The sequence below is a fragment of the Leguminivora glycinivorella genome, chromosome 2 (assembly GCF_023078275.1).
Source record: "Leguminivora glycinivorella isolate SPB_JAAS2020 chromosome 2, LegGlyc_1.1, whole genome shotgun sequence".
In the NCBI taxonomy this organism is placed as follows: Eukaryota; Metazoa; Arthropoda; class Insecta; order Lepidoptera; family Tortricidae; genus Leguminivora; species Leguminivora glycinivorella.
In genome coordinates, this window is record NC_062972.1 from 9,351,081 (window position 1) to 9,376,717 (window position 25,637).

A 25,637-nucleotide genomic window follows, 5' to 3' on the forward strand; every position below is an offset into this window, starting at 1 on the left:
GATGTCATTGTAGTGATGTGCAAGTTGCGGAAACTTTCCAAAAAATCTTAAATTTCTTGAAAAAGTCACAAAAAATAAAGGGAATTTAAATTTATGAAATGGAAAGTTTCCATCCGTACAATTGTCCATACAAAGTATGGAGAGTTTCCGAAGTATAACACTTTAAGTTCTCGCGCTTTGTAGGTACACATATTTAAAGTCACATACAGGTCGAACGCGATGACACTTTGCTGGGACGTCAGTCTTCCGCGACCACGGCCAGTGCAACCTGGCCGAAACGTTGGGAAAAAAGGTAAAATAATGTTAATTAATCGCGTTCGACCTGTATGTGACTTTAAATATAGTTTCCGAAGTTTTCCTACGTGAAAATTTCAGAGTTTTGGAAAGTTTCGGTCGGCACATCAGTATGTCATTGTGAAACTTTTCATATTTCAGGGCTGTGTGACGAAATTAAGTATACGCCCTTATTTAAAGATTAATTTCCAGGGTTTTGTGATTCAACCTCGTACTGATAGTGAAGTTGTAGGACTCGGCCTCGTATAGCAGATCATGAGATCAACACGAGTTTTCTGAGTGGTTAGACCGAATAAGTACATATACACGGTGTAACATGAGGACACCGAATAATTTTAACAGCCTATTCCTCATCGAATTAGAAGAGTTGTCATATAAACTTTTCTGGATTTCGCCTACTTTCAGAGTTATAAGCATTTAAAAAAATAACAATTACATTTCTCAGAACAAAACGCTGTTTTGATGGCGATGATGCCGATATCGGACAATATATAACTATCCACGTTGTAACGTAACTAGTGACTCATTGCAAAAGTCTTTTTTTAGAAAAATTTAAATTTTATTTTAAGTGTGGTGACGGGTTAAGAATTTCACCATCCCCTTTCTTCCCGTGGGTGTCGTAGAAGTCGACTGTGGGATATGGGTTAATTTGTGGCGTAGGCGAGAGGCTGGCAACCTGTCACTGCAATGTCACAATTTGGATTTCTTTCAACCCCTTTTTGCCAAGAGCGGCACTGAAACTGAAAGTTCTGAAAGGGGTAGGCAGAGCATATGAACTACTATTAGGTCATGTGCTCTGCCTACCCCTTTATGGGATGCAGGCGTGATTATGTCTGTGTGCGTGTGTTATTTTAAGTGCCAGTTTTACGAATAACATTTACTTTTTATGTGAAAATACATACAAAAAAGCTAAAAAAGTTACACAAAATTTTTTTTTGCGAAATTTACTTGACGTCATATAACACTTTATCTTTATTTTACCCTCAGAAATGTGTAGTTTAAATCTTTCGGTTTCCGGATGTTACACCGTGTATACGGAGTTGAGTCACACAGCCATCAATTTGTATGTCTCCCTTCTTAAGCAACATAAACTAGACATTTACATTTCGTACCAATTAATAGGAGGCTCCTACTGCCCCCTCCAGTTCACTTCACTCACACTTCCTGAGAATTGGATATTAATGATGACATTACCACAGTTTGTTATCACAAATGTCATGCAGAGTTAACTTGATCTGATTCTATTCGTGTTAAAACTACCTGTTCACTAATAAGTTCTGTCACCAACAAGGACAATATACAGGGTGGCCCATTCAAATCGGTCAGTATGGGAAAGTCTGAAACTATAAGACATACGAAGATTTGTTCTTAGGAACCATGTCACCGATTTTGATAAAAAGAAAAACTGCATTCATACAATTAAAAAAAAAGTGTATCCAGCTGGGGAATCGAACCCGGTTGTTTTGAAAAAATAAACTTACACTATTTCTATTCAGATATCGTTTGTGTAGTAGGTCTTAAGCAGTAAATATCTCTAAGAAACATAATGTCTAAAATGAATAAAATGCATTTTTTTCACATACTTTAATTTATCATAGTAGGTGTTCAAAGTGACCACCGTCTTTTTCAATACAATATTCAACACGTCTAGGTAACGATCTTACTATTGCATTTTGTATCTTCATGTGGTGAATCTGCGTTAAAGTTGACTCTATGGCTACTTTTAGGTCTTCAACGGTGTTATAGCTATTTTTGTACACTGTTGTAAAGATGAAGTGAACTTGCTGAATATTGTAACGGTGGTCACTTTGAACACCTACTATGATAAATTAAAGTATGTGAAAAAAATGCATTTTATTCATTTTAGACATTATGTTTCTTAGAGATATTTACTGCTTAAGACCTACACAAACGATATCTGAATAGAAATAGTGTAAGTTTATTTTTTCAAAACAACCGGGTTCGATTCCCCAGCTGGGTACACTTTTTTTTTTTTAATTGTATGAATGCAGTTTTTCTTTTTATCAAAATCGGTGACATGGTTCCTAAGAACAAATCTTCGTATGTATTACAGTTTCAGACTTTCCCATACTGACCGATTTGAATGGGCCACCCTGTATACCTACCGGGACTGACCTAGTCATACAATTAAGTGTACCCCTGAAATGGTCCACAATTCATGAATAAAACTAGATGGCGCTGATTCGGAGCCTGGAAGTGGCAAAAATCATATTTTCACCAATATAATCGATGGAATCAGGCGTTACTTTGCGGAAATCCATGTTAATCGTAAACTAGAACATACCTTTGCTAATCCGCGAATAAATAACGTGCAAGTCAATCAGTGCTAACCTGTTATACTTACTTGCGTATTTTTTACATAGTTATAGTTGCGTGACAGTCAACTGACTCGTTGCGGAACTTCGGACCGTCAACATCAGCTCCTGAGGATGCCTCGTAGAGAGGCGAAACACGTGTCGAGTTTTGTATTTTTGGTGGTGGGTTGTTTATATTTATTAGCGTATTTATTTTTATTTTTGCGGTGGGAGGGTGGGAAAATTAATTGCATGTAAAAAATACGCAAGTAAGTATAACAGGTTAGCACTGATTGACTTGCACGTTATTTATTCGCGGATTAGCAAAGGAATGTTCTAGTTTACGATTTCACCAATATATTTTTTTATTTTAATATCATGAGATCACTTCCATATACTCGTACATTTTGAAAAAAATAAATTTGTAATAGGCCTCGTCAGTGTAGTTATGATAGTATTTAATAGGTGGCGCTAACAAATGGAGGTACGATTCTTAGTATGAAGATTGTCAATCCTTTATAAATCATCCTTGATCACCACTAAGTTTATCACCGGGTGGAACTTGTAGGCTTCACAAGATTGAAAATTATACATAGTCGCTAACTTCTGCGTTAACACTTTCTATCTCTCTCGTACCAATATGTATGCTTGTACAGCAAAACGCAAATAAGTTACGCACACGATATCGAATATCATAGTAACAAACTCGTAGTAATAATTATTCAATCGGATTACTTCTTCAGAGTAGGTAGAGTCTGTATACGTAGCCAAATACACAAACGCTCACGATAATATCTGTTTGGTAGCTATCTATCTCTATCGCTCTTGCGTATTGGTGCATCAAAGCCAGACTGCATTCCTGTCGGCGTCTGGCGTAGTTGACATTCGGCTACGCCAGCTGACCAGAAACATAATGACTACGTGCCACATTGCGGAATTTCATTAGGACTATTTTCTTCGTACTATATTGAGCTGTCACCCCATACATCAGAATAACAGCGCCCTCTTGACAATAGTCATACTCGTATATTTCTGATCAGGCTTCATCTTCGGTTACACTTTTAATTTTACGCTTCTAGTACTGAAGCACTTAAGATCGTCGCACTTTTATCGATTGTAATCCTGTCCCTTACATTCTAACAAGTACACGACAAAAACACAAGAATCTTATATGCCTGCTATACCATGGAACACCTACCCTGTCAATAGAAAATGGTGGCAAATGTACAGCCTGGCAAAAAACAGTAGAAAATAATAGAGGCGCCACCGCTTTGCATGTGGCAACTATTTTGACACATCTGTATGAGAAAAGTAGGTAAGTGTCCTTTTTACCAAGCTGTAAAAAACGAATGTTTTGGGGACTTCGTTTCGCACTTTTCATTTTTCGTGGAAATTTTTGATTTTCGGCCTTTTCCTACTAACAAGTTGGGCGTGTTTCAGTATAGTTTACAGAAAGATCTCATCAAGCAGCTGCTTGTCTATGACCCGGTGCGGCTCCGGGCGGGCCTGCTTGCGCGACTTCCTCCGGTAGAGGCGCGCGTTGAGTGGGTAGAGCGCCGGCGACAGCGCGCAGCGCACGTTGAACCACCAGTCGCACGACGCCACGCCCTGCGAGAACACCGTGCCGTTGGGGCACAGGAACGACGCCTGCCGCCCGCACAGGAACGAATCATACATGTTTCTATGTTTACGCCAAGAGCGTGTCGCCCGTCGATGTCGTATTTTTCTCAAAAACTAGTCAAGTAGAAAGCTTTATAAAGCTGTGAATAAACATATGGTTCAGTTAGAGGGGGGGGGGGGTTTCTGTGTTTACTTTGTCGGCGTTTGTTCATATTAAAGAAAAAAGGGTTCCTATTGTCGACTTAACAAAGTTGTATTATGAAATTGATATAAACGTCGTTATATTTAAGAGCAAGGCTTTAGAAATGGCTATGGGCAGATTCGACTTACTAATGACACGATTTTCAGTTTTTTTTTTTCTCTTTTTTACTTACCTATTTACCATATAAACTATGCGATCGTTTATACTGGGTGCAATGGAGAGAAAATTGGTTACCTACGTATAGACAATATTTTTCATCACACTTGCAAAGAAAAAACTAAATTTTAAACTGAATCATTGTGAAATAGGTACATCTCAAACATTCGTCCGCCACATTCTTTTTTTTACAGGTTAGACATCTAAAGCACAGGCCATTCAGCATTCAGCTACGATTTAGTGTAAAAACTTGCTTCACTTATATTTGCTGACACAACACCGCGTGATTTAGATATAAAAAGAACTACATACATATAACTAAGCAATATTTACTTCTAGTTAATTATTCGGCAAATGCGAGTTCTAAGTTCGGGACAACGCTTTTGTTGTCACAAAACGTATACGATGCTGTCTGTGTCTGTGTACGTCATTAGATACGATGAGGATCGGATGACGGATATATCGATATCAAAATTAAGTAAAGTTTTTCTCAAATAAAAACTTTCTTCCTTGCACCACCAATCTGCTAAGTTAGCCTAATGTATAATAAAAACGTTTATATTTAACAAACAGTAATTGCTTTTAATCGCTTTATAAATTATAACTATATTAAGGCTATTAACATGACATCGACTGCTAATTAAAGTACCTAAACACAATTTATACATTATGAATCATCAGGCTCCTCTATTTCTCTCTCATCTTAGCGTCGTATCGGTTGCATCCCCAGCTCGAGCGCTGCGGAGCCGGGGTCCGCCGTCGGAGCCCAGCCCAGGGGATGAATCATCAGACTCCAATCGTAACAATGCTACTTGTATAATCGTGCATCTACCAACTCCTATAATTGTATAACAATATATAGAAGTCTCATAACTGTTCGACTATCACGTTTTCATTACAGATAACGCTAAAATGTATCGTCTGATTTATAACCATTTGCAAACATATTTCATGATACAACGATAGTAAGCCTTCCTTATAATTCCCAATATCAATGCTATAAAATATAATAGTAATATTATGGTCTATATCTCACCTAAAATAAATTATAACTCAAGTCTTATTTCCCGGATCTCACGATATTGACCTACCTATCGACATGGTCGCCTTCCGGGTCGGTTTTTGTTGTAATTAGCTGACCTCAGACTATGTGAACCATAAGGTCATTTGGCTTATGTTTATGTTACCCATCTCTACGCATGACTGTAAGAGGGTTTACCCTTGAATCGCCGACAGACACTTCTTCGAATATTATTTCAAAGACAACGTTTCAAATAATTTCATTTCATCGACAGTTTATATCGTAGAACAATCGATACAAGTAAAATCAAACCGTAGACTTTTATTTCGTAGATAAGTTATTCCGAGTATAAGTACTTTATATCGCGATATTTCGTTTCGTGTTTTTTCATTTCATTTTGTTTTACATTAAATACAATTCATTACGCATAACATTATTTCAATTATGATTTTTTCTAAAATTTTACAATTTGTAAACTGTTTGATTGGTCACAGTTCTAACCTAACCTAAACCTACTTTAAATAAAAATCGTTATTGTGTGTGGGGTCGCTGTTCTAACCTAACCTAAACCTACTCTGTAAACTGTTTGTTTTTGTGTGTGGTCACAGTTCTAACCTAACCTAAACCTACTCTGCAATACGTTTGCTTCTGTGTAAATCACAGGTCGAACCTAACCTAAATCTACTCTCTAAACTATTTGTTTTTGTGTGTGGTCACAGTTCTAACCTAACCTAAACCTACTCTGTAAACTATTTGTTTTTTTGTGTGGTCACAGTTCTAACCTAACCTAAACCTAATTTAAAAGCCATTCGTTGTTGTGAAGGTCGCAATTCTAACCTAACCTAAACCTACTTAGTAAGCCGTTTGTTTCTGTATGATCACACTTCTAACCTAAACCTACTCTAATATAGGATTAAAGCCAATGGTCATAGTTTAATTATAGACGTATGTGATGTGCCACGATGAAATCGACAATTTGAAGTTTCTTAGAATAGAAACATCTATAAATGTGTAGTACGACAAATGAGAAAGTTTTGTAATAATACGTCGAATAAATGAATTGCGATGTTTTGTAGTTCTGCTATTTGAAGTACTTTGAAACGAATCAGCGATGAAGAAATATTAGTTGAATAGTATTTATAATAACTAAGAAAATTTCACATAAATAGTAGTTGAAACAAAATTACACGAAACAATTTTACTCGAACTAAACTTTCGATGTTTTGTTGTCGTTGAAATGATATTCGATGAAAAGTTTGTCGGCGAAACAAGGGTAGTAAGAGACTTTACGAGTATGCAGTATTAGATAATTAAATAAAAATACATATTAATTTTAAAATATACATGAGGCATAAGTAACTTGGCCATAAATAAAACTTACAAACATTTGAAGAACGACAATTATTTAACAAAAAACAGGAAATTCCATATTATCCCCTATAACTTATAATAATAAATTACCTGCGATTAACCTAATACACAATTAATGAAATTAATTACATATCTATATGTGGAAAAGAATTGGCATATAATTATGAACTGAATATCGTGGGAGAATATTTGCGTTAAGGATCTTGCGCTTTAGGAGAATACTGTTGGTAGCATTTATGAGCACTTGGGAACTTTTAACAGGGTTCTTTATTTAAACAATATTTCCCATGATTAACTAAGTACGTACGTACCAACACAACGTTAACAAACGGTAATATCTCTATCACTCTTCCATATATTACATATACGCTACGGCGAAAAATATTGGTAATTTCATTAAGCACCGAGCACTGCGTCTAGCACTGGCACGTAGGCAAGTGACCAATCGCTAACAATCCGTAGCGAGCGAAAGGCAACTTTGTCGTACTACTACAGAAGAGCGACAAACAGAGATAACTACGATATTACGCTCGGAGAGTGATCGATTGGCTATTTGTTTACGGACTCTGTAAATGCATGTAGATACCTAATTAGGCTGTAGTCGGTAGTTACCTTGGCAACGAGTCTCCATGTCTGCGAAGAAGCCGGGGTATGGCTGGTCATCGCAGTAGAAGTTGGTGTACGGCACCGCGCCGAGAACCGGGTAGTCCGTGCCGGGTTTACCTGAAAATCATACAATTGCAAACTTATAGGACTTACTCTAGGTACATAGTTATTTTTAATTTATTTAAATAACCATCACGTTATACTTATAATGTAGAAGTATATTGGTACCTATACAACTAAAATTATTCGTAAAAGTCTTACGAGACTTTCACGTTCATAAAAAAGACAACGTGGTATCAAGGTTGGGCTTATAAAACAAAAAGATGCCTTTGAACAACACGAAATCTTAAAAGTTATTCTCTTATATAACTACTCAGAGTAATAAATGCAATTTTATAGGCGTAAGTAGGCGTGAATTGTTTCTTTTTAATGCCATCATACTGCCTCACTTATCAATTCATTGAATAAATTGCATAACTAAACTAGAAATCTTCTGGCATAGGTAATCTTAACAAAATCTTTAATAATTACGAGTATCTTGAAAGCTTGTACATCAAATGAAAGTAGGTAGATATTTATGACTGGCTCCATCCAAGACCTTGTTCTTGTTAAATGACTGTCTTGCAAGTACATTACTATCTTCCCACCACGGTTGTAGGGACGGTTCTCAGTTAACCTTTGCTAAGTTACCTAATTTCCCGATCACCAAGCCCATTCATTACATCGTTAAGTCAAAATAGATCGTCTGCCATCAGCACGATCTAGGCACAATAGCTCTACCGGTATTTAAAGATAACGAAAGTTCGCTGGGATTGCAATAGGCGCTTTCACTCACACCGCGGCTACCACAGATTGTCGATTGTTATAAAGGCATCTGCATCCGTCTGGTGGTTAAGCTAAGTATTGAGCATTCACTGTAGTGTTCATTCGAGAGACTGTGGTAGGCACTGAAACTGCGGTAAGCGGTCAGTTGCTGCCGGCAATGCAGTCACCTTTAGCCCCTTTTGAATCATAATGCAATGGCTGCTGCGCCCATTATAAGTGTAATATAATTCCTTTGAAATTGATCTGATAGGCACCAGATTTGCTATTCCTATTCTTTGTAATAACCGAGAACAAGCCGATTTATGAGGATTTCGTGTTAATCTATTCATATTTCCATTGGCATTCAGCTCCGGCTATTACTCTTAATAGTTTACAAATTCAGTTAACAAATCACAACAAAGATTTCTGATCAAAGATATATTTATTCTGTTTTTCTAAGACTTTTCCTGGTTTTAAGAGGATCGAGAACAGGAGTGACATATGACACATGACACACCTTCCTCTACCGACACTGCAATTTAATCCATTTATGGGTAATATTTTGCGGTGCGAATAACTCTAGTTATCAACTAATTATTGATCGTGCGATATGACCCGTAGCGATCCAACTTTTACGTAATGCGAGCTTCCATAGGCATCTTGCATAATGTCGCAATTGGGCCGAGTAACTTCACACTCACAGGCGTTTAGTGTTAATTAACTGAAGAATATTTGAACTCTCGGAGAAACGCCTGTAACTGAATTTATAGTCCATAATATTGTAATCAATTAACAACGATACTGAATTAGGCATAAGATTAAGTTGCGCCTTATTAATTGGCGCGATGACTCAAAATGAGTCTGGCTGGCTGCCAATCTAACTCAAGACCATGCCATTTAACCCGGACTAGTATGAGTTCTCCAAAGCATTTACTGACGCCGAGGTCCCAGAGATCTACCTCCACTAGTGAGTATTATATTCTTTGACCTCCACTCTACCCAACCACGTTTGAGTACACATTACTATCACACGTCATTAACTGAACATACTTTTACTTTGATGTTCTTACAAAAATACCAAAGTCACTATAAGCGTGCCGTTCAGATTTGAGGAGTTCGGTTCTGACCATCATCAGAAATTCCACTGCACCAAATGTCACTGTTCTGGACGAAAGTGCATGCTGTTCTTATAAAAATGGCAAAGTCACTATAAGCGTGCCGTTCAGATTTGAGGAGTTTGGTTCTGGCCATCATCAGCAGTTCCACTGCACCAAATGTCACTGTTCTGGACGAAAGTGCATGCTGTTCTTATAAAAATACCAAAGTCACTATAAGCGTGCCGTTCAGATTTGAGGAGTTCGGTTCTGACCATCATCAGAAATTCCACTGCACCAAATGTCACTGTTCTGTACGAAAGTGCATGCTGTTCGTATAAAAATACCCAAGTCACTATAAGCGTGCCGTTCAGATTTGAAGAGTTCCGTTCTGGCCATCATCAGCAGTTCCACTGCACCAAATGTCACTGTTCCGTACCTAAATGCATGCTGTTCCTTTATTAAAAATCACCATATGTATGCCTTTCAGATTTGAGGAGTTCCCTCGATTTCTCCAGGATCCCATCATCAGAACTGGGTTCTGAGAAAAATGGGACCAATCTGTATGTATATACATTCAATCAAAAAAAAATTTTCAAAATCGGTCCAGGAACGACGGAGATATCGAGGAACAAACATAAAAAAAAAAAAAAAAACATACAGACGACTTGATAACCGTCCTTCTTGAGATATGAGGCGACGGTTAAAAAAAACGGCCAAGAGCGTTCGGGCCACGCTCAGTGTAGGGTTCCGTAGTTTCTCGTATTTTTTCAATAACTGTTCAACCTATCAGGTTCAAAATATTTTCCTGGAATGTGTCATTATAAAGGTCTACTGTTCTGATTTTTAGGGTTCCGTAGTCAACAAGGAACCCTTATAGTTTCGCCATGTCTGTCTGTCCGTCCGTCGGTCCGTCCGTCCGCGGATAATCTCAGTAACCGTTAGCACTAGAAAGCTGAAATTTGGTATCAATATGTAAATCAATCACGCCGACAAAGTGGTAAAATAAAAAGTGGATAAAAATGTTTTGTTAGGGTACCCCCCCCCCCCCCTACATGTAAAGTGGGGACTGATTTTTTTTTCATTCCAACCCCAACGTGTGATATATTGTTGGATAGGTAGGTATTTAAAAAAGGGTTTATTAAAATAGTATTTTGATAATATTAATATTTTCGGAAATAATCTCTCCTAAAGGAAAAAAGTGTGTCCCCCCCTCTAACTTTTGAACCATATGTTTAAAAAATATGAAAAAATCACAAAAGTAGAACTTTATAAAGACTTTCTAGGAAAATTGTTTTGAACTTGATAGGTTCAGTAGTTTTTGAGAAAAATACGGAAAACTACGGAAACTACACTGAGCGTGGCTTGACACGCTCTTGGCCGGTTTTTTTCATATTTTTTAACCGCCGCACCCAAATCTCAAGGAAGATGGTTCTCAATTCGTCAGATTTTTTTTTATGTTTGTTCCACGATATCTCCGTCGTTACTGGACCGATTTTGAAGATTTTTTTTGATCGAATGTATATGCATACAGATTGGTCCCATTTTTACCAGAGCCCAGCTCTGATGATGGGATCCTGGAAAAATCGAGGGAACTCCTCAAATCTGAAAGGCATACATATGGTGATTTTTGTGTTTTTATAAGAACAGCATGCATTTACGTATGGAACAGTGACATTTGGTGCAGTGGAACTGCTGATGATGGTTATAACGGAACTCCTCAAATCTGAACGGCACACTTATAGTAACTTTGGTATTTTTATAAGAACAGCATGCACTTACGTCTAGAACAGTGCCCTTTGGTGCAGTGGAACTGCTGATGAAGATCAGAACGGAACTCCTCAAATCTGAACGGCACGCTTATAATGACTTTGGTATTTTTATAAGAACAGCATGCATTTACGTCCAGAATAGTGACATTTGTTTGTTAGGAGATTTGTTCTCTTTGTTATGCTTACATATTGAATTTTCAAGTCAAATTCTGTCAAGCTCGATTTCTTATATGTAATCGGATATCGGATTCATGAAGAATTGAGGAAACTCCTCAAACCTTAACGGTATACTTATATTCATTAAATGTGTGTTTCCATCAAATAATCAAAGACTTAATTAATAAATAATCATTCGCAAGTACCTTTCACCAGAACCCCAAAAGCGGCGGCTTTTTTTTTAAATTATTAAACTTATGGTTCAAAAGTTAGAGGGGAGAGCACATTTTTTTATACATTTGGAGCGATTATTTCCGAAAATATTAACAATATCAAAAAATGACTTACGTCAACCCCTATTCATTTTTAATTACCTATCTAACAATATATCACACGTTAGGGTTGAAATGAAAAAAAATGACTCCCTACTTTACGTGTAGGGGGGTAGATACCCTAATAAAACATTTTTATTTCCACTTTTTATTTTACCACTTTGTCGGCGTGATTGATATACATATTGGAACCAAATACAGTGAAACCTGGATAAGTGAGACTTCAAGGGACGACAAAATTTATCTCACTTAAAGAGGTATTCCACTTATTCAGGGTCTCAGTTAGATAGGTATAATACAATGTTTGTCTCACTTACAGAGGGTATCACTAATAGAGGCCAAAATAGGGGGATGTGTCAGTTATAGAGGTGATAAGGTGTTTTTCATATAGTTATTATTAGTTGCATACTAAAAGAAAAGGTAAATAAGCCTTGTCTTTAAATAAAATATAAGACTTTTAGTGTCATTGTGTCATATAAATTTTATATTATGAAAGTTATATTTTTTTATAATTTTTATGTTAAAAATCGAAATTTTAGTTTTAATTACTTAAAATAACCAAGAAAACCCTTAACTCACTGAAACACAAAGAATCAATCACGTAATTTACAGATGGGCTAAGAATTATGAAAAATGGAAAAAGATTTTTAAATTGATGAGATGATTAATGTCCAAGTTACAGAGGTATCAGCTTTCTAGTGTAACGGTCACTAAGATTATCCGCGGACGGACGGACGGACAGGCAGACATGGCGAAACTATAAGGGTTCCTAACTAGTTGTACAGAACCCCAAAAAACAGGTAAATAGTTTCCTAAATAAACATAAGGTCAGGGAGGACACCGAGACGAGGTCAAATTCGTGTTCTTGTTATATAATTCGACAGGATGTGGTAAAAAACTGGTACTCCAATACCTGTTAATGTTTTTAACATTGACAGTGAAATAAATATTGAGTCATAGTCATAGTTATGTAATATTTATTAGCGTTTTAACATAAAAGGTTTCAGAGGTTTTCATTGAAAATGATGTTCCTTCAAAGCTTATTAGCTACCGTATTCACACAATGCTTCTACAGAGTGGGGCCTGTAACAAAGGCCAAGAATTGAACTCTAGGCTATTCTCCTTATACTGATCAACATTTGTTCGGCGACTTTTAAAATAACTTGTATTTTGATTTTTATCACCCTTGAAAGTTTTTCCTAAGAGGTAATGTATTGCGAATTCTGTTAAGTCTAAAGTGTGACAGACAACGTCAATGACAACAATAATGGCGTACATTGAAGCTAATATTTATTTTGTATGAAAAATTAAAAATTTAATGACTTCATAATTTTTTAAAGTCACTGAACAAATGTTGATCAGTATAAGGAGAATAGCCTACAGTTCAATTCTTCGCCTTTGTTACAGGCCCCACTCTGTATAATGTGAGATGTCATTGCGATATGATACCGATCTGTCATGTCATGTCAGTGTCAAAGATTACTTATATTGCTTAGAAAAGGCAAAAACTTTATTTTCACCAAACTAACTGGTAAAGGCGAGCGCCTTGATTCTTCAAAAATGGATGAGAAACTTGCATTTTATTCGCAAGAGTGCAAAGTAATTTCATATAAATTCTAACTTGATGTCCGGCTGGTAGAATTGCTTTAAATATTGATTTTGAATAATTAATGTGTCAATTTTATTATTGATGGATGTTATGATGTTTTAGATTTAGTATTTTCCTCATGTTGGTGTCGTGAAAAAAATTGTGTTTCATTTGGTGGCTTAATTTGTTTAACCTCCGTCTCTTCAAACTCTCGCAATCAATCCTTTAAACCACTCGCTACGCTCGCGGTTGACTATTGGAATATTTTGCTTGTTTGGTTATCAATATTGGCACGTGCAGTTAAACAACAACACTGCCCCCTTGAAAACACATCTGTTTCCACCTACCTATTTAATACAAACAAATTAGGAAAAAAATATTGATATCATGCTGAGTTCTCATTTACTTCAAGCTTCTTAAAACTTGGATGCGATAACAACTAGCTCATCTCAGTTAATGTGTATTGACATCTCAATCGGAAACCGGCTTGACTGGATTCGTCTGCCTTCCAATGTGGCACCAACGAAATACAACATTATAAATATCGATTTGACGATAATTATGTAATGGTGTAACAATAATATCGACTTATGACGCTGTTTTAGTGAAGCTACAATTAAAAGAAGGATTGGAAACGTTGTATTTTATATTGAGATCTTAGAAAGTGTTAGTACAATATGTTAGAAATAGAAATAGTCAAGTCGACCGAGATAATTGCACTCGACTTGGCGGGGGCACTACCGTGCCCCCAGATAACAAAACATAAATATGACAGAATAAGCAGTACAAAGGCAAACATATCCATTTAAGAGATTTTTAGAGAATGATTGTTATATTTATATGTTCCATTCAGAATATACATATATGGCTTTACCTATACCTAAAGAGTTCTTATTATTATTAAGGGTGCATATGAAGAGAATTTAACTTTAATTGACATAGATTACTAATTAATATTATACCTTTGACATGTATTTTTTTTTTAATTTATGGATAAATGAATATGAATATTATGCCTCATGTAAAATAAAGGACATTTTATCATAATTCCTGTATGAGTATGAGTTTTGGGTGGAAAGCACCGTATCAGGCTTGAAGCATAAGTACTCTTCAGCCATGGAAATGCATATATCTTCAAAAGACGCATTCATTCCGGATGACCTGGCCTACGATTCCATGCTATAAATCATGTAATCGCAGTTCACAAAAACCATTACAGCAATTCCATGTTCCTTAGTTTATAAGACTGGGCTCCGTAACTTGGCATATAAGGCAATAAAAGGTGTAAGAAGCTTGTTTCTACGTTATCTTTATCATGCACAATACCTACAGGACCGGGTGGCGCAACCGGTGGCGCAAGCGCACGACACCGCACCCGACACGTCACCGACCATAACCGACTTTACACTCTGTCCCCGTGAACATAGAACCTAGAACCACTTTAACCCTAATTATTATTTTACCAGAGCTAGTGTTCCGCCATTCAACACGTATTATTAATGACCACCTGACTAATAGCGCATCATATGATTATAATATTTCATGAGTGCATATGTAGAGCAAACTATATTTAGCATTAGCATTTGAAAATTCACAAGTATGTATTGTTCGGACTCATGCTAAGACATGAGTATAGAGTATACCTACGTGAGTAGGTCAAGGATATTACGTTTGTAACAGTTACGAGGAAACGTTAATTTTACCCTCTAAATTTCATTGATTAGAGTATTTACATTTTAAACCTTTTAGGCCCACTTGCACCAACCACTTAACTCTGGGTTAGTGGGCTGTCATCTGTCAAATTCCATATAAAATGGTGGGTTAAACCTCGGGTTAACCCTCCATTTTCGTTGGTTCAAGTGGCCCTTAATTTTTATTTTATTTTATTTTATTTAATAGAACACATATACATGACATTACAGTGACAAACTAATGCGCCATGTAGACAATAATAATGACATAATTTAAATTACAAATACAACAACATTCAATACAATAAAAATAAGATCAGATAAATATGAAAAATTACAATTTAAAGAATTATAGCATGACTAACATACCAAAATACAATTCAATTCAATAAAATACAATTCCATTCAATAGTGTGATTACAATACAATTTAGATAAATTAACATTTGATAAATAAATTACATTTCTACAGTGGAGCACCTATTATCCATCCCTTCACAAAATCGCAGGCATTCCTTGCACACAGCTGCCCATCCCCAATTAATGATGTAATGTTTTTATTAGTAAAACAACATGCCCTTTAACTTTACCGAGGAAACCTTTGAAAATAAGGAATTGTAAAGAAGAGAGAGTGAAGTAATAATTGTTATATCAATATGTATGCCATTGTTTGTGTCTGTCACGCATTATAGGTAACAGTTGGCACAGGGCAAAGGTATCCGCGGCCGGGCCTCGTCTCGCATGCACCAACGCCGGCAATTATCCACCAATACCATTGTTTTGTTGTCAAAAGTTACGTGATCGCAGGAAACAATTATCATTGTGGCGCTAAATGTCACCAGCGGAGCCTGCAGCCTTGCCCGGGACCACGTAACTACGCATTTCGCAACGCCGGGCTTAGAGCCAACAAACCAATGCTTATTGTCATTTAACACCACGCCCATGCGTTGATAATTCGTGTTAATAAATACTGCATATGCACGAACTGCGCTCAATGATACAGAGTCGAACTGAAGTCTCTAAAGCATACGTGTAATTACTTGTATTTCATAGTAAACAGAGTAAAACACATTCTTTAGTACATAAAAATAATATTGCTGAGCAATGCTCGGTCAATGTGTTAATATTGCATCACGTAATTAGATTCTTTAAACTAAGTTCATACGTTGAAAACTAATTGATAATTGAGCGCGAAGTACGCTAAGTAAAAGAATTCAACGCGCGATGCTACGCGTTGTGAGCTAAGAGGCTATTTCATAGCGAGATATCATTCCAAAACCCATTGTGTAGCGAGATTGAACAGATGACTGTCGACAGAGGAACCTTCATATATAGAAACATACCTCGGCTTTTTTATATTTCTTGAATAGTTATTATAACCATAAAAGATTTATATTATGGTTATTGCTCAGGCATTTAGGCGCCGTAAGCTCAAGTAGATACTTCTCTCTTTAAAACACACTGAACTGTAGCTAGATTGCAGTACTATTACTATGTGTGCCCATATTCGCAGGTCACTGTTTTGAAATGTCATTTCTAGCTAGTTTAAAAAAATGCATTTGTGGAATAAAAGTACATACTTACTCGTAGGTTTGTTGTGCTTAAATTATGGCAATTAATTTACTTAGACTTATGATCGTGTTTTTTATTTATGGTGCGCGAAAGTTGTTTAGTCAGGTAAAAGGTCTCAAGGTTTCTATTATTAGCCATCGTATTATAATTGAAAAAATCGCTACAATTTTTTCAAATTTGCTTGCTGAAGTGAACCTACGACGCGTCGACCCTTAAAATAGTTTAGTCATGGGATTGACGATAATGGCGTAACGATTGAAATGGGAAATGTACGATCATAAAGTAGAACTAGGTTTTGATAAAGCTTATATCATTTAGAAATTTTAATGATGTTACCTATGAATCCTACACGTAGATACAAATGAGTTAAATATTTAGTTAAATAAAACTACTTTGAACCACCCGTGTTTCAAGCGACTCAGCTCGAGGCGTGGAGTAGGTACTAGGTATGCACTCATTGAAACCACTTACGTCGACGACGCATTCGTCTCGCAAGCGCATCCTCTGCGCGCTACCCCACAGCGGACTTGCTAGACCAGCAGCCAAACCAGTTTGCCAGCCTAGTAACGTTACAGGCATTTTTATCCAACAGCCTCCAGAACACCGCATAAAAGCAACATTTGCATGATTTATTATCGACCCTGTCTGCTCCTTTGACACTGAGACAATATATCATAACTATCAATTACAAAGATCTTTTTGTAACCGACCGTTTGGTTAAGCAAATAGGTTACTAGTAAAGTAGCAGTGCAATAGCTTGACATGTTTTTATACATCCATTTGTGTAGTCAAATCCAAATTTGCATAAAGATTGCAAGGTAATTAAGTATAATTATGTAAATCGTTACTAAACCGCATCCACAAAAATGCAAAAGCTTAATTGACCGCTTCTAAGTGAGTTAGGGCAAGCGACCGACCTTGGCACTTTCGGCCGTAGTATCAACTACCATGACCTAAAACGTAAACCTATGAATGAATACATTTATGAGTTATGAATTTATCACTAAGTTGTCTATTATGTGTCTACCGCAGAGGTCAGAGAGCATTATTGTCTACAGCGCACAGTAAACTCATAATGCCTCTGCAGTTAGACCGCACTCAAATTGACCTACGACCCCACGTGGGTCACAGACTTGCTTCTATCGGCGTCACATAGTGAGATATAAAGGGTCTTGGTGTAGTAGTTGAGATTCTTAATGCCCACACATGACTGCCTTCGTGGCGACCTCAGGCCGCGTATGTAATGTCACGGAGAGTCACATGTACTAACACTTAAACTATACCTACTAAGTCACACTTTGTCAATTACAAAATACACGTGAAATGCAACGCATAGCGCGTAATTTGTGAGCAGAAGAAGGAAGGATTTATATTTCTCTTGTATAATATGACTACCGATTACCTATGGAATCTCTAACCCGCAGGTACCTACCTAACTAGTTTTTATCGATCATAAGTAAATACTACTTAAGGCTATTGCTATTTATTACCTAAGCGGATAGAGTAAATTATCAAATTACATACCTACTTAATTACTTAATTTATTTCCCACTCTATAGGCGAAGTATAAATATTAATGCAGCATTAAAACGGATGACACAAGGAGTCCCATTTAAACGTGCGTTGCCAATAAACTGTCTATTTCCTAATCTCTGGCACCGCAAACGATACATCTGCAATACCTATGTGCTAATGAACTAATACCTGACTATAATTCCAAGGCACTAACTAGACTACGGAACTTCTTGTTCCATATAAACCTCGATATTTTCTTCTCGCACGCGTATAAATAAACCTCGAATGGGCGAGGTTCCTAAGTCGAGGCTGAGTCATATTTATTAGGTAGGTACCTAACAACCTATAAACATGTACCATGTTATAATATGAAATATATCCATACTAATATTATAAATGAGAAAGTGTGTGTGTCTGTTTGTTTGTCCGTCTTTCACGGCAAAACCGAGCGACGAATTGACGTGATTTTTTAAGTGAAGATAGTTGAAGGGATGGAGAGTGACATAGGCTACTTTTTGTCTCTTTCTAACGCGAACAGAAGCTAATGCTAAATAAATGTTATTCTTATTAAATATATTGATTTGGAAAAATATGTACCTATATCTAAAATGCAGCTGTATTCCTGGCTAGCACATATGATAGCAATATTAATGATAAAAATAATTGAAATTCTTATAAAAATGAGAAGCCCATATCAGTAGGAGGGATTGCGCAAGCAGTTTAAACAACGGATGCCTGAAGCGACGCACAGCACACGACTCCGACCTTGTTCATACTGCGTGATTGTTAGCTCAATTAAGATCTAAAACAAATCCCTTGCTGATCTAAAGCTAAGACAACGGATTAGCGATCGCAAGGCTGCGCGCGGCACGGCACCATGGGCTCACCTTCAAACTTTAGGGCGGTACTGCCCACGTCTACATCTGCATTCATTAATCACTGAGACAATGACTTTCTTTCAATCTCAAATTACATACCTACGTGAACCACGTATCACTGCTTGCATAAATACATAGCATTACGGTAACCAAATGCAAGGGTAATAGTGGAACAATTGCATTAGTAGTATTAGTACCTATGTATATGTTGATGCAGTTAACACGTTAGGTCGTGTCGTAAGTAGTTACAGTGGCTGGCTTGATACATTGCGCGTTGCTGGCAGATATGGAACGATATTCAATTTTATGCGCACGTTCATTATTATTTCATGGCAATCGAAGTTGCGAAGTTAATAGAAGCTAGGTACATAGGTTTATGAACTTTATGTGAATTAGGTAAATGTTTAAAAATGAACAAAATAGTGGTTTATTATTATTACACTGTAGCATAACAGAAATATACATATTTTGTATATGTACATTTAGTGTCAAATGCATTTTCAACTTAATTCAATAAATTCAATTAGATTATCATTTACCTAAGTATTTATTCTGATGTTAAATTTCACTGTTTGTGAAGGTCTCACAGAACCTGAAAATGCTAGAATATAATTCAAAATCTATCTTCAATTTTTACTAATGTTAAAATTTATTTAGTATATATCGTATCATGCAATCTTTCCAATAACTAAATGTCACGGCCGATAGTTAGGTAAATACGTAGCCGGCAAACAAACAATCTATTCAATATAAAATACATTATGGTCTCGAACCGGAACTTCCATGAAACAATAGAGAAAAGATTTACTTAAACATTAAACTTCACCAGAAAAATGAATTTGATGTACCTAATCTATAAACGCAACAACGCTCACACGTCTAATAATAACATTTCAGATTACGTAGTTACATACATAAAATTTATAACAATAACATTAATATAGCAAAACTTACTATATTGATGCAATACCTATTGCTTTTACAATCAAAACAAATCATTTAGTTAAGATGACAAGTGCTTTTCAATAGCAATAAAGCCACTTTTAGGTATGGAACAGCACAAATGCTTAATAGAGCAGTTTGATAATACCAATGAATGTCAACGATTTATATCCAATGTCTCAAAAATAGGTAATATGGTTGCTAAAAATAGGCTATATTTTAAATTACCTACCCATTCCGTCATAGTATGATATGACCCATATCGTATAACATATGCGGAACATCAGTGATGTCACCTCCACAAGCTTCGATAATTTGCTTTACAATACAAAAAGCTTTGACAAATGAGGATCCACAAAGGCGCCCACGCGACATCGAACAAAACACTACTCTTTAAGTTGACGTCACATGTTAACTTGATTGATGTTTAGCAGCAAATTGAACAAAGGATTGCATACGTACTTCCTTGATGGAAGCATAGTTAAAACCTACAACCTGTCGTAGGATGGTTAATATCAATTACCAACTCTTCACTGACTAGTGACCCAGACAATAGTTATTTGTTATACAAGGGGGCAAAGTTGTATTTTAACGCCGAGTGTGGAATTGAAAAACGAGCAAGTGAATGGATTCTATAGTTGAACCACGAGCGAAGCGAGTGGTTCGAGAATAGAATCCTGAACTTGCGAGTTTTTTAACACACGAGAAGTAAAATACATTTGCACCCGAGTGTAACACAAAACTTTTCCCCTCACTATAGCGAGGAAACTACAACGCAAAAAATGCGTTTATCACGGCTTCCAGTAGTTCCACAGGTGGTAAATCATCTTTATTACTAGATTCACCTACTTTTAGCAATTTTAAAGCAGTTAATTTGATAATTTGACTTTATTCAAGGTTAAATTACTTTACCCACTAGTGGATAAAATGCGTTTTTACCCGCTGTATTAAAGGACAAAACACGTGTTTCCGAGCTAGTGAGGGGAAAAATATGTAAAAGTAACCTACAATACGCTATTGCTGTTACGTACCTACCTATACATATGTATAGAATAATTATGGGGGCTTTATTGGTCTATACAAAGCAGAGATATATAATAGAAATAAGCATATTGCATAGACAATGAAGATGAAACTTTTAACTAATCTGGCACCAGATCGATTTAGTCAAGCTGGCTAGCGTAGCGTAGTCACGCGTGACACTACAATTGAAGTCGCACTTGACTAATGAAGCATGCTAAGCGATAAGCCCTTTGCACTATTCATTTCACTCGCCTTAATACACCGTGTTTTAATTTTGTTTTTCGTTAAATTCGACTCGTCATTAGGTTAATTATCAGGAACCATTCGGTTTATCACTCGAAAAAGAAATATAACATTAAAGTTAATGTATGTCTATGGTAGGTAATTATGTCTATTAGTATCTGATGGCACATGTCATACATATTAAATAATACTAGGAAGTTATACTAATTTATTTTTTGAATAACTCGATAACAGTAACAGTTGAGACACTATTTAGTTTCTTAGAGAAATTAATTGTACCTAATTCAGCTAAAGAACCTTCCCTTAAAGTCAACGGAACTCAATAATAGTACATTACGATACAAGTGCGTAAAAAAGGAAGTTCGAAACGAGTGGCGATAAATCGACACGAGTTTCGAATTTCCTTTTCGCACGTGTATCGTACGACGTTTTTCAGTACAGATGAGCCTCCAAAGTTTCGACCTAGCCTATAATGAACCACTTCTCGCTCTAGTGCGTAAAAAAAACACCATCTGTACTGAAAATACGTTTCTATATACAATCAGTACGAACGAGATGCCTAGAACAACTTTACTGTTATTGAGTCATGATAGGGCCTAGACTACAATCGGTCACGTCACGCTCCGTAGCGTATCGTAGTTTAGTTAGTTATAGTTATAACCGTACCGTCTTCAGTAGCGTATCCTTCGCCACGGAGCGTCTCCATATGTAGTCATGACTACAGGCCCTAGTAACCTGTATCAAGTCTCACTAGGTCACTAAGATCATCATCATCAATTGATCATGTGTGTGATTCAACGTGTCCGTTTTGGTTGTAAACGCTTTCGCTTAGCATATTTAATTATTTAGCTGCTGAAGTTACTCACCGGGTATCGCCATGCCGAGCTCCAGGTACTCCTTGACGGAGGGGCTGAGGAAGGCGACGGGCGCAGGTGCGGCCGCGTCGGGCTCCGGCGCGTCGAGCGCCTGCGCCGGGTCGCGAGCCACCGGCGCGCTGTCTGCTCGGATGCGCTTCACGCGCTGCCCCGTCTCTGAACTCTCTGCGAACGATTCAGGAGACAGTCATTTGTTAGATTTTTATTGGTCTATTTATCACGTAAGGTAAAATTTCTGGTGCGTATCAGTTATGAACAGGGTTATGAGTAGAGTTCGTCAATTTCGGGAATTTCTCTCTTTCGTTGAGGGAGAGACTGAGAAAGATACTTCAAATTTAAGAATTAATAAAATACCTAGACCTACGTAAATAAACAATAACGACAATAAGGCTGACAAAGATATTAGATAAGGCAGATACTTATCACTATCAGTACGGTACGACTACCACGAGCACGGTACTGACTGACCTGACAGACATACCTTTTCGCTGGCGTCTGCGTAACTATATAAGTATCTCGCTCGCACTCATATTTTAATATGCCAGTTCGAGCGAGATGCGCATACAAGTTACGTATACGCAATTGAAAATGGAATGCCAGTGTCACGCACGTCAGTGCCCAACTCGTGGTAAGAGTACCTACTGATCTATCGTATGTGGGTGAATGAAAATAAATAAGTATTAAAATTTACGTTGCCTGTAGGCACTTGCCTATTGAATAGTGTACAATGTACATGAATACAATCCAATAACTTTATGAATGAATTGTGAAGAATAAATTTTATATTTTTCATACAAATTAGAGATGGGCCGAATATTAGGTAAATGTTCGATATTCGGCATATTCGGCAACTTTGTCAATGTTCGTATTCGGCCGAATGGTTCGGTTACATTGCCGAATATTATCCGAATAAACAAAGTGTTAAATAACGTAAGTTGTTTCGTAATTCATCGGATAATGCCATCCTATTTCAACATTCCAAGGAACTAAAAAAATAGAGCTAAATAAATGCTTACAAATATCAATAACATTTTGTATTGTAATATCTGGGCGACCGAGCTTCGCTCGGTTCTATTTTAATATATCACGTCTTTAGATAAAAACCGGCCAAGAGCGTGTCGGGCCACGCTCAGTGTAGGGTTCCGTAGTTTTCCGTATTTTTCTCAAAAACTACTGAACCTATCAAGTTCAAAACAATTTTCCTAGAAAGTCTTTATATAGTTCTACTTTTGTGATTTTTTCCATATTTTTTAAACATATGGTTCAAAAGTTAGAGGGGGGGGACGCACTATTTTTTCCTTTAGGAGCGATTATTTCGAAAATATTAATATTATCAAAAAACGATTTTAGAAAACCCTTATTCATTTTTAAATACCTATCCAACAATATATCACACGTTGGGGTTGGAATGAAAAAAAATATCAGCCCCCACTTTACATGTAGGGGGGGGTACCCAAATAAAACATTTTTTTCCACTTTTTATTTTTGCACTTTGTTGGCGTGATTGATATACATATTGGTACCAAATTTCAGCTTTCTAGTGCTAACGGTCACTGAAATTATCCGCGGAAGGACGGACGGACGGACAGATAGACATGGCGAAACTATAAGGGTTCCTAGTTGACTATGGAACCCTAAAAATGAATATCGGGTAGTTTGGTGTTGTTTACATCTCCATTGACACTTCGCTGGGACATCAGTCTTCCGCGACCACGGCTAGTGCAACCTGGCCGAAACATTGAGTAAAAAGTTAATAATGTTAATTATTTTATCGCGTTCGACCCGTGTGTTGTCTTAAATAATGTTTTCCCTTCCCTTTACCGCACCTGTAAACATAAATGTAACAATAGACAATACCAAATTTCAGCTTTCTAGTGCTAACGGTTACTGAGATTATCCGCGGACGGACGGACGGACGGACGGACGGACAGACAGACATGGCGAAACTATAAGGGTTCCTAGTTGACTACGGACAGACATGGCGAAACTATAAGGGTTCCTAGTTGACTACGGAACCCTAAAAAAAACAAAAACTTAATTTCTGGCCGGGATTCGAAACCCTGACACCTACGATCTATCTGCGTACATTAGACCGACCTCGTACGACTGAGCTAAGCGGAATCGATGCGCGCCCGGCGAAATTAACGACCATATTTTACGTTTACTAACGTGAAAGAAAAACTCATGAAAATTCGCGTTTTCCGGGATCTAAGGCTACGCTAGATCGATTTTTTACCCCCGAAAACCCCCACATAACAAATTTCAGCGAAATCGTTAGAGCGGTTTCCGAGATCGTCGGTATATATAAATAAATAAATAAATAAATAAATAAATAAATATACAAGAATTGCTCGTTTAAAAGTATAAGATTTTACGTTTACTAACGTGAAAGAAAAACTCATGAAAATTCGCGTTTTCCGGGATCTAAGGCTACGCTAGATCGATTTTTTACCCCTGAAAACCCCCACATAACAAATTTCAGCGAAATCGTTACAGCGGTTTCCGAGATCGTCGGTATATATAAATAAATAAATATACAAGAATTGCTCGTTTAAAAGTATAAGATAACAAAAATATAGGTCAAGAAAAACCCATTTTAAGTATCCAACTAGTATAACATTATGTATTCATTACCATTCGTTTAAAAGTTTTAAACTCTACATCAGCTTTAAATATAGCGCACCGAATATTCGGCCGAATGTTCGGTTCGGTAAGATCTGAACCGAATGTATAAGTCCATATTCGGCCCATCTCTAATACAAATTGTATGGGTTTTGTTCCTCGGATGGTGGATTTTCAAGTATTTTCTGGTCCCACGCAGAATTTTGATCCTGTACTTATAGGAATGTGATCCACTGGCATCTATACTGCCACTGACATTATATCATGACCTTTTTGTCGAATCTTTTATAATATTTTTCTAAAATCATCATTACTTATCGAGGGAAGAACCCTCACATACCCGATGACAAAATACACCCTGTATACTCATTATACTCTTCGATTAGCTACTTCAGACTGGTAAATACATAGTCACCAAAAAATTCAACTTACCCGATTTTGCCGCAATACATAGTAACACCACCAGTAATGTGAAGAAAACTTTTATTCCAAACATCTTTGCAATCCCAAAACTGGCTACTAACAATCAAAACAAATCACCATTGGGACATGCGCGTGCACATATTTGATTTAACCGTGTCACGATCAAAAACAGTTTCAGACAGCATTGAAGTTAACTGAAGGTCTCGTAAAGGATTGATGAATTTCGTAACGCAGCTTGGATTATGTCGTGGTTGATAAGTTACGCGAGGCGCGGACGGGACGCGGGCTCGTTGCGTAACGGCGCGCGCGTGTGCTTTCGGGGACCGCCGAGCGCGCAATGCCGCGGAGCCGGCTTCGCCCAACTCTATTCACTTAATACAACCTTTGAAGAAGCGCTATTAGAATGACAATCAAATTAATGTTTTTCTAGCAATGTCTCCCTGGCAGTCAGATACTCCGCAGTCCGTACTGACAAATATTGGTAGTACCTAAAAGTATTTATCTAGATCCATTAGATTCATGT

At 37.0% G+C, this 25,637-nt stretch overlaps 1 protein-coding gene across 1 annotated transcript; it reads right to left on the reverse strand.

Moving 5' to 3' along the window:
- Positions 1–2,874: 2,874 nt before the first annotated feature.
- On the reverse strand, positions 2,875–25,508 carry LOC125235186. Its single transcript, XM_048141655.1, has 4 exons — positions 25,124–25,508; positions 22,061–22,234; positions 7,583–7,702; positions 2,875–4,279 (listed from the first exon to the last, which is right to left on the reverse strand). Exons 1-4 carry the CDS (start codon positions 25,185–25,187, stop codon positions 4,056–4,058), a joined length of 582 nt encoding a protein of 193 aa, XP_047997612.1. The 5' UTR covers positions 25,188–25,508; the 3' UTR covers positions 2,875–4,055.
- Between the last annotated feature and the right edge of the window lie 129 nt (positions 25,509–25,637).